Genomic DNA, 13,824 nt, shown 5'->3' on the forward strand with positions numbered 1-13,824 from the left:
CACTGTCCGACTGAAGCATCTTCAGTCTCTGAAACCTCAAGTTTCACTAAGTAACGTAGATGCCTCTCCCTTCCACAGTCCTTTCCACTTGGTGAGTCCTGGGGCTTAGCCCTCCAGTCATGGCCACCACAGAAGCGGCAGCTGCCAGAACGCTTCATGGAAACCAGGTGCTAAGCGGCATGCGGCCTGAGCACTGCCTGTGCGTCTCAGTACTGGCGGGCCAGAACAGTGCCCACGGTCAGTGACACCTCACCCATCACCTTCCTCTCAACTTGATGTTGGCACCTTGAGAAAGCACCTCTTGATTTAAGGTTTGTGAAATTAAGACCCTACCTATAAGTTTTCTGTGTCTTTGGTCCTGGGAAGAGGCCTGCTGGGACAGGAATGGTCTTCTTCCCCTGGTAAAGAACACCTTTATGCCACTGCAGTGGGAGTCGTGGGCATGAGCCCTCACAACGCTGCTCTTAGTTGCCTCAGGCCCCTTCAGGCAGCCCTGAGCCCAAGCACTCCCGTCCCCAGCAGGCCCGGCGGCACTGCGGCCCCCCAGCTCCAGGGCCCATTTCCTCAGCATCTGCCCAGGGTGGCCTGGCCAGGGCTCGGGGCCCTGGCCGGATGTTAGTGGGACTCTTCCCAGGATCAGAAGTCGGAAGGGTAACAGGGACCTAGACCAAGGCCCAGACTAAGAACTGGGTGGGAAGGCTGCGCGCATACACGCAGAGCGGATAAGGAGGTGGCAGGACCGTGCTTACGGCTCACCCCATGTTGAGAGGCTGGTGCCTCTGCAGGAGCAGAGCTGGGCCAGAGAGGGGCTGTGACACGTCCTCACAGCCCAGCCCACTTGGCACATCTTCCCCACACATGGCTTTCCTCCCACAAGCTTGATCCATCCTGGCTGTTATGCGGAAATGCCCAGAAAAGAGAAACAAGGGATGGAGGCCGAGACAGGGAACATGCCCAGGTAACAGAATCTTGGAAAACGACAAGAAATAAAGTCTGCAGGCTTTGGAAGAGGGGTGCCTTTCTCTCAGAAAGCATGGGAAGTAGCAAGTTCATTTGCCAAATGTTAGAGTGTCACATAAAATCTTAAATGGTCGCAGGTCCTTTAGAACTTCATTTGGCAAGTTTTTATTTTTATGTGGACTCTGCATAAGAAAAAACTTTTAAATCTATCCCCCTCAAGAAAAACAGTTATCTTTAATTCAAGATCACCAAACATTTTAAAAAAGGAAAACCACTGAATCAGGCAGCTGATCTATCAGGTAAGGGCTGAGGTACTTCGCATTAAAATGAAGAAACAAGAACCTAGGTAACTGTTTCGTGATTCCTCATATCCAGCCTGTCTCCACTTAGCGATCGGGTTCTATCCTGTTCATATCCTGGGCAGTTCTAGAAGTTGTACTCAAGACAAAGATTTTTGCTCAGGATCAAGGCACAGCCACAGAATGCAATCTCATTAGGAGCAGCAGGACTCCACGACCGCAGTGAAAGGCCCATGAAGGACCTGGCCTCCACCCCTGAACTTCACCGGCAAGCAAGGGGTAGGCCCAAGGGGCTCTGCCTAGACGTGCTGTGTGGGTCTCAGGCGGCGGCACGCCCCAGAGTCCAGGAGGACCTCCTGAGTCACAGGGCCAGCAGTCTACTCTGTAGCTAGGGCCACCCGGCTGCTGAGCTGCCCCAGCTCCCCACCAGGAGCAGCCCCTGCCAGCTCACAGCAGCCAGAGGACAGCCAAAGTTGCTGGCCCTGCCTCTCCCTAACGGAGCCGGTCAGAAGGCCTGGGCCAGGCCCAGGGGAGACCTCGCCCCTCGCTCCTCAGCAACTCACCAGTTTCTCTGACTGAAGGTGGGGATGCTGGTCAGGCTCTGGTCGCTGGCGGGGTAATACTGCGCATAGGATGGGCGGGTGTACGGGATTGAGGTGCGTTTGTCCTCCTCATAGCTTTTCTTTGCTGCCTTTTTCTCAGCTTTGGTCAGCTTGTGATCCTTCCGGTTAAGGAGCAATGACTCATGCTCAAAAGGCTCCTGGGGACACAGGAGGGCTTTGATTTAATCACCAGTCTTTGTGACAACATGGCTGATACGCCACGAGTCTTACTTTGAACTGAGAAGGGGCTGCTGTCCCCAGCACAGCACAGCACAGAGCCAGCGCACCGGCTCACAGCACAGCATGCACCACCCGCGGGTTTGCTTTCTGTCAGTTCAGAAAGTGTGACTGAGCTCTGGCCCACCACCAGCTCCGCCTCCTAAGTCTGCCTTCCGTATCATCAGGCTGGGGGAGTTCAGAGGATTAAGACTACATTTCCAGAAACTCCCCCTCTCTTTTTGCTAAGAAAATGAACTTGGGTGGGGGATGGTACATGGGGTGAGAAAAAGAACCAGCTGGATCAAGTTGCTACAGGAAACTTACAGAAAAGCCCTCTTGGATGGAGACGGCCGCCCAGGGGACTGCGTGCGTGCCAGGTTCCTACCTTGGTGATGAGGTGAGGGTACTTCAGGCAAGCGAGCTGCAGGACTGGCTCCTTGATCCCCTTCATGTTCAAGGACCCTTGGGGAGCTGGCTCCTTCTCCACAAAGTGCAGCAAGTTCTCCACCTCTTTCCGGGTGAAGTTCAGCACTGGATTGAGATCATCCACCACCCGATCTGGAAGGGAGGAGACAGGCAGTGCGTCAGCACATGGCGAAGAAGACAGCAAGAGCAAAGCCACCGAGCTCAGCAGAGAACAGGGCTTGCGGGTAGCCTGTCATTGATATCTAAGGCCAGGCCATCCCACATCGGGAGGTGAGAGACCAGGTCTGGGGCCCTGGTGAAATGGAACTATCCTAAGAGAAAGCTGTATACTCAGCTCAGCTCTTATCATTAAACCTGCCTTCAACAAGTTGAGATTATTCCCTCTTAAGCAATTATTCCAATCAAAATGAAAAGGGCAGAATGGCTGACATTCTGTGACTGAAGGCCTGCCTGCTAACCCACATCCTGCCCCTCTCCCCACCCAGTACATAAGGATGGTAGCCTGTACAGCTGTGCCTCTTCCAAGCCTGGAAAATGACCCACCTGACATGCCCTGCTTGGAAATCTGACGGTCATAGATCTTCTTTTCGAGCGTGAAATCGGCTACAAGGCGATAGATGTGGCAGGGCTTTTTCTGGCCATAGCGATATACCCGACACACTGCCTGGGCATCATGGCAAGGGTTCCAGGAAGCATCAAACACCACCACTCGGTTTGCACCAATCAAATTCACGCCCAAGCACCCAGCCCTTTAAAACACAAAACAACAATCACAGAGCCTTCAGTTTTGAAGACAGGTTTCAAATCAGTTTCACCCTCTGGAACTCCCACCCCAATGTCACCCTCTTTGTTCTAAGTACAACTCGCTGGAGGATTCTGCTCTCAGATCTCAGCGGCGGGCCTTGGATGAGCCTGGGGCACACTCACCTTGTGGACAGGAGGAACAGCCAGGTGCTGAGGCTGCTGGGGTCATTGAACTGATTGATGAGCCGCTCCCTCTCGAAGGCGGGGGTGCTGCCATCCAGCCCTAGGACAGAGCGGACATGGGAAACAGCAAAATCACAGGCCCTCGTGCTTCAACTACAGCGCTCCAGCTCCACCCTGGACATCGCACAGGTCTACCATGAGACCCAGGCAGCTGTAATTTTAAAATGCCCCCCGGTGACTCTCATGTGCAACAGGGATTGTAAACTGTGCCTCTCCCTTTGGTATCCTGGCTCAGTTCTAAGGCCAAGGTCCCCAGGCTTAGAGGACATAGGAACCACCCTGAATGTGGAAGCCGAGTAAATACCAGCTCAGCCCTGGAAACCTAGCTAAGTGCCAGAGGACCAGGGGAATCTGCATTGTTAACAAGCGGCTACCTAAGAACTTGCTATAAGGGAGCACGAGAGGAACAGATCTGGAGCAGAGGGGTGGGACATACGAACGAAAAGAGGGGCGCTCAAGAGGAGGAACAGTAACCTCCGGTTGAGGAGTAAGAGTGGAGGGGCTACATCTGCCCTCCAGAAAGCATGAAGCTAAGGTAAGAGCTGCCACCTGGAGAACCGCGGTGGGAGGCAAGTGACTAACTGCACAAGGCCAGTGGCTCTCAGTCAGCTCCTCAAACTACCTCTCCAACCTGAGTTCCTGCAGTGTCCAAGCACAGCTCAGCACCGGCTCACTGCACAAAGCTACAGTCAACACAGGGCTCCTGGCTGGACCCCATGCTGGGGGCTCCTTGCAGGACCCCCAACCTCCGTTTCCCCAAACCCTTCCTTTAAGCTAGTGCCTCCCAACAAAGGCAACTTCCCCACCTACCACCCACAGCCTCCGGAGTCAGTCCTGGCGTTTACACTGGGTGGACGCTAGTGCCATCTAGTGGGCAGCACACAGCACTGCCCCCAGCACCCAGAACCACCCAGCGCAAATGCCAGCTCTGTTTGGAGGTGCTTCAAGTCAGCATTTCAACTCCCCCTTAAGGAGCCAACTCATACATTTTTCTCAATCACCATGCCCCCCATGAAATTTTACACAAACACACCATATGTGTTCATTTACCATGTGCCTACTTGTGCTCCATACTTGTTAAAAACTAAGCTGTTTCTTGCTCCCTCAAGAACCAGTTCTCACCCCCGTAGGGCCCCTCTACCCCCAAGAATGCATGCAGGCTTGTGTTCATCTGCTCTCCCCGCCTAGAGTCTTTGGGCCACACTAGCTCCGCACACTCAATCCTCTCCTCCTTTGCGAGTCTGGCACAAGTCTTGTTCCTCCAGGAGGCTGTTCCCAGCCGTCCTCCCCGCGATGGCTGTCCTCCTCAGGGTCCGTCAGGGCGCTCGGTCAGCAGTCCTCTGTCCTTGCCCTTCGCCATCCCCTCTTGGACGAGGATGGGCCTGGGCCTTCTTCCCTGCACCCGCCTGCCTTGGCCCAGCCCAACCCCGGACCCGGCACAGGGCCTCCCTCCCTGCTCCTTGGCTGATCACAGGCACTGCCGGCATTTGATGGAGAAGGAGAGCGGCGGAGACAGAACGGGAGAGAAGGAACGGAGAGCCTGAGGCAGACCTCGCCAAGGCCCAGGAACGACGCGGCAGTGAACTCACGGAAGTAGCTGACGTTTCGAACCCACTTCTGTGCCCCTTGCCCCTCGGCGCCTGGTGGACAGGGCACTTCCCGCTTCCCCAGGAACTCCTCGATGAGAGCCAAGGTGGAAAGGCTCTGGCTGAAAGGGACAACGCTTGGCTCAGAAGCTCCCAGACCCACAGAGGCTTGCTCCCTTAGCAGCCTCTGGCGTGGGAGCCCCCAGCCCGCTTCCACGGAGGCGACCCCACGAAGACCAGAGCACTTGCCCTAGCTCACAGCGGGAGCAGTCATCACATACATGCTACCAGCACCCCACTCAAGCACTCTCTACTCTATTACTTCCTCAAGTGAAAAATTCTGGTGTTTAGCACAGTACACAGTAACAAGAGCATCAGTAGTAAAAACCAACTCTACAGGAACATACATCAGGTCTAATTATAGGCCATAGGCAGTATTACGGGCCTTACTAGGGACTCAGAATCACTTGGCTCCTTCCAAGTTATGCGGAGAGCCAGTCAGTCTCCTCAGAAGTGACCCAGAAAACCAGCAGGACACCAGGCCCTCCAGGTCAGAAGCCCTGCTGTCCCCCCACATGGAGACCCGCACTCTGAGGCTGCCAAGCCCGGCTCCTGCCACGTGGCTCTCACCAGAGCTAATCTCGTCAGAACAGAGGAGAGAGAGTCTACTTCATGTCTGTTTCCTCAACGAGTCAGGACTTGATGGAACTCAAAACTCTGGCCAGGCTGAGAATGTTACTCTAGAACAAATCACGTGACTTATTTTGCCTTACTTACAAAGCTTTAAAAAAAAAAAAGGCTGGGGAGGGATGGAAGCGAGTAAGATAATGGGGTCAGCATTTGCAGACCACATATAATCTCTGTTGCATATTCTTCTTCTTATTTTTTAAACCCTTAAAAAAATATAAAAATAGCTCTCAGGCACTACAAAAACAGGCCACAGGAATGATTTGGCCTGGGCCACAAATGTAAGAATTAGACTATGATCTCCAATGTTGGCCTAGGGTTTTAAGTTGTTTTCTGCAAAGAAATCACATTGGGCAAGGAAAGAAACTCCAAGAAAGAGACAAAATGTAAGAATGTCCTCACAAGGAGCACTGGGTTATAGAGATGGAGAGAGGAAAGGGGGTGGCGCCCCACAGGCTCCCGCTCTGCAGGTGCTGCGCCAGCCTTCACCACAGGCCCCACGTCACTCGGGAATTTCTCTTCCTACCTGAACACAAGAATCTTGTCACCAAGCTTCACACTTTCCTCAATCAGGTGGAAAAGCAATACCATCTTGGGAGAGTTCTCCAATACTCCAGTTTGGTAATTAGTCAAAAGGTCCTTGGCCTGTAAGAGAGAAATGAGACAGCTTGGAGGAGGTCCATGGCCAGAGAATGGTCCACAGCTAGAAATAGAATCCTCTCGCTCCGAGACAGCAGCTCACAGGCAACCTTTAGAACCCCCTGAGGAAACCTTGGCGGGACAGCATCCTGTGCCCCACGCCCTCTCCCCACACAGGCACTGCCACCAGCCCTTCTCAGCAGTAGCTTACGGCCTCAGAAGGATGTGCTCGGCTCACCCACTCATACGTGATGATGTTGTTGCCCCGCTCCTGGAAAGGGTTGAAGCCAACTCCTTGTAGGAACTTGCTGTTGGTCGCCTCGCCCACGGAGGGGGCCAAGGTGCTGTCGTCCCCCTTGCCTCTGGCTCCCGGAGGTGGGCAGCGGGCACTGGCCCCTGCTGAGCTGAGCTCCTCCACGTCTAGGTCATGCTCGTTGGCCAGGCTCTCCTTCTGAAGGGCTTCATACAGCACGTCAGGGTGATTCCAGATCTGAGGTTTAAGTTGAAGGAGGGAGGCACGGGGCAGAGGACAAGCTCAGGGTGTCCCGATGGGGCTGGAAACATGCACTCGCCCCAAACACATGCCTCCCACAGCACACACTATCACCCCCAAATTAAAGCTCCCCCAAGCCCCCACAGCCAAAGAGCCTCCACATTCACTTCCACTAACCGACTCTCATCCTCGTAATGCGTGAATGGGGTGGTCACCCCAGGGGCATGCCAGTATATTTGGTACACAGTTCAGAAACCTGTGCCACAAGCCCTGAATTCTGATTCAAGTAAGAGTAAGGATGCGCCTGTCACTGTGAGGGTGCAGTTAGCTGCTGTGTGACACTGTGAGACCAGACCTGTCTCTCCCTACAGACAGATGCAACTGACTTCAGGTGACCAAGAGTACACCATCTCAGGAACTACTGCTGACAGGAGGTGAGAATTCCGGGATCAGGGAATCAGAGGTGGGGGCCAGTGAGCTGGCACTGCGCATCCTTGTGGACCATGTCTGCATTAGCTTCCTGGCCCTGGCCTAAGACTGTGGCTAGAAAAGAAATATTCTGAAACCCAGTGTCCCCAAACACAAACCTTCAGCGGATTTACTAAAGCAGCAATCAGTGGGGAATAATACCCAACGGGTTGGCAGAGGGCTATCAAAGAAACAGGTTGTCCCTGAGGCAACAGGGAGCACAGGGCAAGATCAAAGGCCAGTGAGGGCTTAGCGCCTGCCCACCAGCCTGACACTAACTAAACGTCCTGGGCCTTCCTGCCCCAAACCGTCTCAAGCATTGTCAGGAGGAGAGGGATCTCAGTCTGATTAAACACAGAATCCAATAAAGGTACCCCTAATTATGTGTCTAAGCTATTTTTGAATCTTGATCATCCTAGCAGTCAAAAACTCTGCCCTGTGAGGCTCCTCCATCACCCTTTTCCAAGTGAAAACATCGGCGGGAGGAAGTGACTTCTCAGGTTTGGTATAACAGGCTGTGCGGCCAAGCTGCACGAGCACCAGGGGCACCACTGACATGCAGTCCAGAAGCAGCACCCCGGGTTGTACAGCCCACAACCGGCACATCCACCCTTGAAGCCCCAGTCCTCCAATGCAGAGAGCCCAGCGGCCCTCCCTTGATTCTCCATTTGTCCAGGCCACCCACAGGAGTAACACCCTGGGACCACATACATCCTGAGTCTGCAGCTCAGCAATCAAGGCCTCAACACACCTTGCAACACACACAAAATGCCTTGAGGGGGTTCAGCCCCAGCCAGCCGCTGCTACCACAGTCCCGGAAGCGGTCCATGAACTGTGTGTACAAGTCTCGCTGGATCTTGGAGAGCCGCACCAGGATCACATTTTCTTCCTTGGCAGGGAGATGAATCTTCAGCACAGTGTGGCCTCTCCTACAAAGGTAGAGATCAGACTGACAAGGCAGCGTGGCCAGGATCCGTGCAGGATAAAAACAGAACCCGGCATTTCTGCCACACCTCCCTCATAAGGATCTTAACATTCATGGCAGGCTTGCAATAATGAGGACTGTTCAGCAACCATCAAGAAGAAACTTGAATCCAAAGAGGGAGGGTGACCTGTCCCAGGCCACTGACTGGGTGACGGAGACCAGAAGACTCCAGGCTCTTACCCCAATCCAGGCTGACTCTCTGAGCTTTCTCCACACATGCCATCTTAACAAGGAGGAACAGGGTTTACACCAGCCTAAGCCGCATTTGCTGAGGTCAGAAATGCGAGGCCACACCCCTCAGAACCACCGCCTGGGCCCTTTCACCCAGGTCAGTGGAAAGCTAGCTCTCCCTGCTTCTGTCAGCAAGTAGGGTAGGGATCCCTAGCAACTTCAAAGATTAACTTTGTAAGAGAAGCACTTCTGGGCCAAACTCTCAGAGGACTGAAACAGTGGGTACCCACTACACCCTAGCTATTCAAGAAAAGGAAGTTCTGCTATGGCCCCACCAGGGGTCCCTCCACAGACACATTTCCCCTTCAGGACTTGGCATTCTCCTTACAGCAGTGGCTCCCAGGCTGGCTCACCTCTGCACAAAGCCCTCGAGGAGGCTGTGCAGGACATGGCTCCGATACCGCATGAGGCGGACATCCTGCGGCGTGCTGTCAATACACTGCCCGTTGAGGATGGGGCGCTCAAACATGTTGCTGAACTCCTGCCGCGTGCCCAGGAAGTCTGGGCGCACGAAGTCCACCATACACCAGTACTCGATGAGGTTGTTCTGCAAGGGGTATCCGGTCAGCACCACCCGGCGGCGGGAGCGGATGCTCTTCAGGGCCTGCGAGGTGCTGGCCTGACAGTTCTTGATGCGATGTCCCTCGTCACAGATCACCACATCAGGGCCAGGGCGGCATAAGGCCTTCTCAAATTCTAGGGAGGGAAGAGGACCCCAAGTCAGAGGGTGAGGGTTCTGTTCTTAGTCAACAATATGGAAGTAGGGGTGGCCTCTGGAGGAGAAAAGGCCTGGTGGAAACAGGAAAGCGGGAGCCAGCCGTCATGCTCCTGCGCACTTGCTGGGACTCGTGAACCTGGCCTGCTGACTCTTGCAGGAAATACCCCTGGCTCCCCGTTTTCTTTCCTTATTTGTGTCCTTTAGGCTAAGAGTAAAACTGCCTGCCTTCCTAGGGCTTACACCAACAGGGCAGCAAAGAGCATGACCTTTACAGAGCGCCAGGCTGGGATTAAAAATGGTCTGATGAGACTGGCGGGAATGACCCAGACTCGCGGTCGGTTCTCACCACTGTTGGCATCTTGGCACCATCTGAAGCTGGCTGGTGGGAGCTAGCTAAAGGACAGCTCTTCCTGGAGTTACCTGCTAGTCATTGCTAAATGGCAAACGCATCCCAGCTCAACCACAGATGCAAAACTAGAACAGACATAATCTTATAGACGAAGAGACCTTTGAACTGAGACAGCCTCTGAACCCTAAGGACTTCATCCCCCAAATAGGCAAAGACCCCTTGGAGGGGAGCAAAACTGGAACCAGGAGAGGAATGGCTTCCACTAAGAACACTGGGGTAAATTCTTGTTTTGTAAATTCACAGACAGTATTACTACTACTCTGTACATTGTGATTTAAAGACGTGATATTTTCTTAATGCTTCCTAGGACATCTCTGGGCAGTGGGAAAAGAGGCAGGAACTCTCCCAGCTATTCTGTGAGAGCAGCAGGGCAGCCAGTGGGGGCCCCTGAGCCAGTCTGCGGCCTGCCCAGGCCTGCCCAGGATCCCACCGCCTGCAGGGAACGCAGTCCTCTGGGAGCTGCAGGGTCATCCACCCCATCTTGGGAACTAAGGTTTCGGATTCATGACAGCACAAGCCACACCAACAATGGTCTACTGCAGAGGTTCCTCCTGTCCCCGACGCATCCCCGAGTGTGTCCTGGGTGGGCCGCGCACCTCTCCGGAACTCCTGCTGTCGGTCTTCCTCATCCAGATCAATGATGACTGGCTGAGAGCGTTTCTTGCTTTTCTTCGCTCTGCCTGTCGCAAAGGACCTCTTCAGGGTGAGGAGCCTGTACATTTCATACCCCAGCAGCAGCACTCCACCCTCTGACACCCAGTCAGCCATCACTCTGGCACGAGCTGCCATTGTCCTGCAGGAGGGAACAGACAGAAAACAGTATGGCTGCCCTGCTCCCCGGGAAGAATTCCTCATAACCAAAGAGGGGCAGATGTATGTGGAACTTCTTATCGCCAGAGTCTGTGTAGCAGCATCAAGGGCTGGCCAGCTGCCCAAGGCCTTTCCCAGCATCCTAGAGACACTAATGATACTGAGGATGGACTGGATTACTGATGATGGTTAATCAGCAAAACCAGAAATTCAATGGCACGAGGCAGGCAAAAGTGGCAATCGCATGGATGTGCATGCATGACTGCGATTCTGTCTGAGGGGCCATTTCCGGGTATTTCCGTAAGTACAGGCACTGAAAGCAAAGGCAGGCCCTACAGCCCATCCACCCAGGCCCTGGGGAACAAAGAGCCAAGAACACGCAGTGAAGGAGAAAGAGCAGCAGAGACCTCTGCAGAAAACAGTCTCCCTCCCCAGTTATCAATACGAACAGGGGGAAGGGGGGCAGGGACAGCTGGCTTGAACCAAGAAACAGCTTTAGAATTTTGGAAATCAGGTTGAATTTATGGAATGGAAATATAAATAATTTTATTTAAATCTAAAACAAAAAATGGTTTGCACCTTTCAAAGCTTGGAAGTTGTACCACTAAAGGTCAGCTGTAGATTGGTGCTTAAAAGAAGAGAATGATTACAGCACGGAGAAGACAAGTAGTGACTCTCTAGCATCTTACTACACGGACAGACAGCGACTGCAATGGGGGCATGGGGGGGACTTGATAATATGGGTGAATGTTGAAACTACAATGTTGCTCATGTGAAACATCCATAAGATTATATATCAATGATACCTTAATTAAAAAAAGAGAGACTGATGATTAGGTTTCTAAGAAAGAGAAATGTAAAAGGTGAAAAGTTAGAAGGTGGAAAGCTTGTTGAATTTTTTTTCTATACACATGGGAAAATGATACCACGCATGCACATTTTTCAGGACACAAAAGCATGTTCAAATAGAACATAAGTAATCTCCCAGGCCGCATAACTCTGACTTTACTGTGAAAAGCCAGGCAGAGAACAAATGAGGAGCAGTAAGAGAGAAAGACAGGTCAAGAAACCAAAGGAGTCTGAGGACAGAGCGCACGCCGAAACAGACCATCTTGGCATTGGGTGCCCAGGAAGAGTGAAAGGACAGGGCAGACATGAGAGGCAGGCCACCTACTTGTGCTCATCATTCAAGATGTGAACTCTGAAGAACCGAGGCTGCACCTCCTCAGGCTTGTTGTCAGCTGGAAGGGCTTCCGGAGCTGGGAGCCACATGTTGAACTCCGCCAGCCAATTCTGAAGAGTATTAACCTGTCAGAAAGCCAAGTCCATAAAGAAACTTCAGGACCAAGCTCAGAATTGAGCTCACCAGGCCTTTTACTGCCCAGTAAGGCATTAACCCAGAGCTCTTCAGAGGGGCAACTCAGGTGGGACCTTCCTAAACTCTTACCGGCACAATGGCAAGGACAGTTTTGGCTGGAGTGTGGCGGAAGAGAACATCGATGAAGGAGATCACCTGCAAAGTTTTCCCGAGACCCATGCTGTGGGCCAGGATACAGCCAAAGCCACTACTGGTCTTAAACCTCTCCAGGGACTCCACCAGGTTATCATACAGGAACCGGATCCCACCAATCTGACAAGGAGCAAACGCCGACAAACGTCAGAAGGGCTGGCAGAGATCTGGGCTCTGGTTTTACTCACTTCAGAATTAAACAGAAATAAGTGAATGAGTAGACACTACACGAGACAGCCAGTGCAGGCGGTCACAGAATTCTCCCTGTACTCTGCCTGGCTACCGGCTGGGGTATTCTTGTCAGAGAACACAGGAAAGCCTTTACCTGGGACAAGGGCCCATCTGGAGCAAGAATCTGCAGTGCCAGAGCCCTGACAGGCTCTTTCACTCGGCCTGGGCCTGGCTGCCATTGGCTGCCCCCTCCAGGCAGCACGTTCCATGAGGAGCAGCTCTTCCACTCAGAGCTACGGGGGCTCAGCCTCTGCCTTCACAGGGCTCCTACGGCCCGGCCTGGCCTGGCCGTTGGCCTGGCTGCAGGCTCTGGGCCAACACAAATGCTCCCCTCCTCTCAGGAAGTCCCTCAGACTCCCACCTGTCACGCCTCTCCCCGAGTCAAGCTTCCCAATCAGAGCACCACTCTCCAGAGGGCACTGCAATTCATCTTGCAGATCTTCCACAAGGAGTCGCAAGATTAAGCTAGGAGACCCAGTGCCATCTACCTGAGGGCAACCCTGAGGTTGTCCCTTCCTGCTTGTTAGGAAACCTAGAATGGACTCTAGGAAGGAGGATCAGGCCTTCCAACGGCTGCTCGCCGTACCGAACAAGCACTTCCCAGGTTACGGCGTGACACCCACCAGCAGGCAGCCTCCCCAGCGAGGAAGCTGCAGGGAAGGAAGGGGAGCAGCCAGATTCGAGTACCTGATGAGGTTTCACTGCCCGGGCCAGCTGCGGGGCCAGGAAGACGTTCTCCTCCTCTGGGGGATGGTTCAGGTTGACCAGGACCCGCCCCAGGGCGTCTCGCTGGTTCAAGACGTCGTTCACATGGGTGCCGCCCTTCTCCTCCTCCTCCTCCTCCTCGCTGACCGACTCGCTGCTGTCCACAATGTGCAACGTGTCCTCCTCCCCAGAGCTCAGCTCAATCACCTCTGAGACGGCCAACAAACGAACAAAAGAAAACCCAGGGAGCAGAGAGAATTTACTGCCCATCCATAAAGCACAACAGCATGGAAGCAAACTCAGAATCGGTCATTCCTATAAAATCTTTGATTTTTATTTTTAGTATTTTTCTCTTCTAGATTCAAGTTTAGGTAAAAACTGAGGGTTGCCACAGAGTGGAGGGGAGGCTGGTTGCAGCTAGACCCCAAACCGCATGAGGAACGGCCAGGCTCTCAGGCGGGCGAGGGGCCGGGGGAAGGAGAGGTGCCTCCGGCTCGGCCTTACCGTCCCGACTCCCTTCCTCATCCTCACTGCCGCTGCTGCTGTCCAAACAAATGACTTCCTGGGCCAGGCCCCGAGGGGGCAGCTGGGGACCATCGCTTGCTCTTAAGACAATTTCCTCTAGGAAAAGAAAGATGGAAGGAATGTCAAATGCATTTCCCAGGGTGACTCACCATCCCCCCTCTTTTCTCATGGGCTCCCCTGGGGAAGAAGCAGAGGGGTCTCAAGCCTCAGCCCGCTCTCCAAATTCTCTTTTCTCTATGTACCTCCTGGCATCCACCTGACCACTAGAGGAGGTCCTAATCCCATGGTACGTTAAGTTCCAAAGACATAGCGGAAGAACATCTAAATAAGCTCA

General features: G+C 53.4%; 1 protein-coding gene across 7 annotated transcripts in view; it reads right to left on the reverse strand.

The window, feature by feature from the left end:
- The window catches only part of RAD54L2 (RAD54 like 2), a 96,433-nt gene that overhangs the window by 11,212 nt on the left and 71,397 nt on the right, over positions 1–13,824 (reverse strand). For all 7 annotated transcript variants that reach the window (XM_073230653.1, XM_073230648.1, XM_073230652.1 and 4 more), the window contains 14 exons: positions 13,470–13,586; positions 12,948–13,174; positions 11,967–12,149; positions 11,694–11,827; positions 10,306–10,502; positions 8,936–9,278; positions 8,118–8,295; positions 6,644–6,895; positions 6,293–6,411; positions 5,083–5,201; positions 3,434–3,533; positions 3,050–3,255; positions 2,466–2,638; positions 1,823–2,019 (listed from right to left, as the gene is read on the reverse strand). In XM_073230653.1, coding sequence (XP_073086754.1) covers positions 1,823–2,019; positions 2,466–2,638; positions 3,050–3,255; positions 3,434–3,533; positions 5,083–5,201; positions 6,293–6,411; positions 6,644–6,895; positions 8,118–8,295; positions 8,936–9,278; positions 10,306–10,502; positions 11,694–11,827; positions 11,967–12,149; positions 12,948–13,174; positions 13,470–13,586 — 2,545 coding nt within the window. The remainder of the gene's footprint in view (positions 1–1,822; positions 2,020–2,465; positions 2,639–3,049; positions 3,256–3,433; positions 3,534–5,082; positions 5,202–6,292; positions 6,412–6,643; positions 6,896–8,117; positions 8,296–8,935; positions 9,279–10,305; positions 10,503–11,693; positions 11,828–11,966; positions 12,150–12,947; positions 13,175–13,469; positions 13,587–13,824) is intronic.

Source organism: Manis javanica, chromosome 3, assembly GCF_040802235.1.
Source record: "Manis javanica isolate MJ-LG chromosome 3, MJ_LKY, whole genome shotgun sequence".
Taxonomy (NCBI): Eukaryota; Metazoa; Chordata; class Mammalia; order Pholidota; family Manidae; genus Manis; species Manis javanica.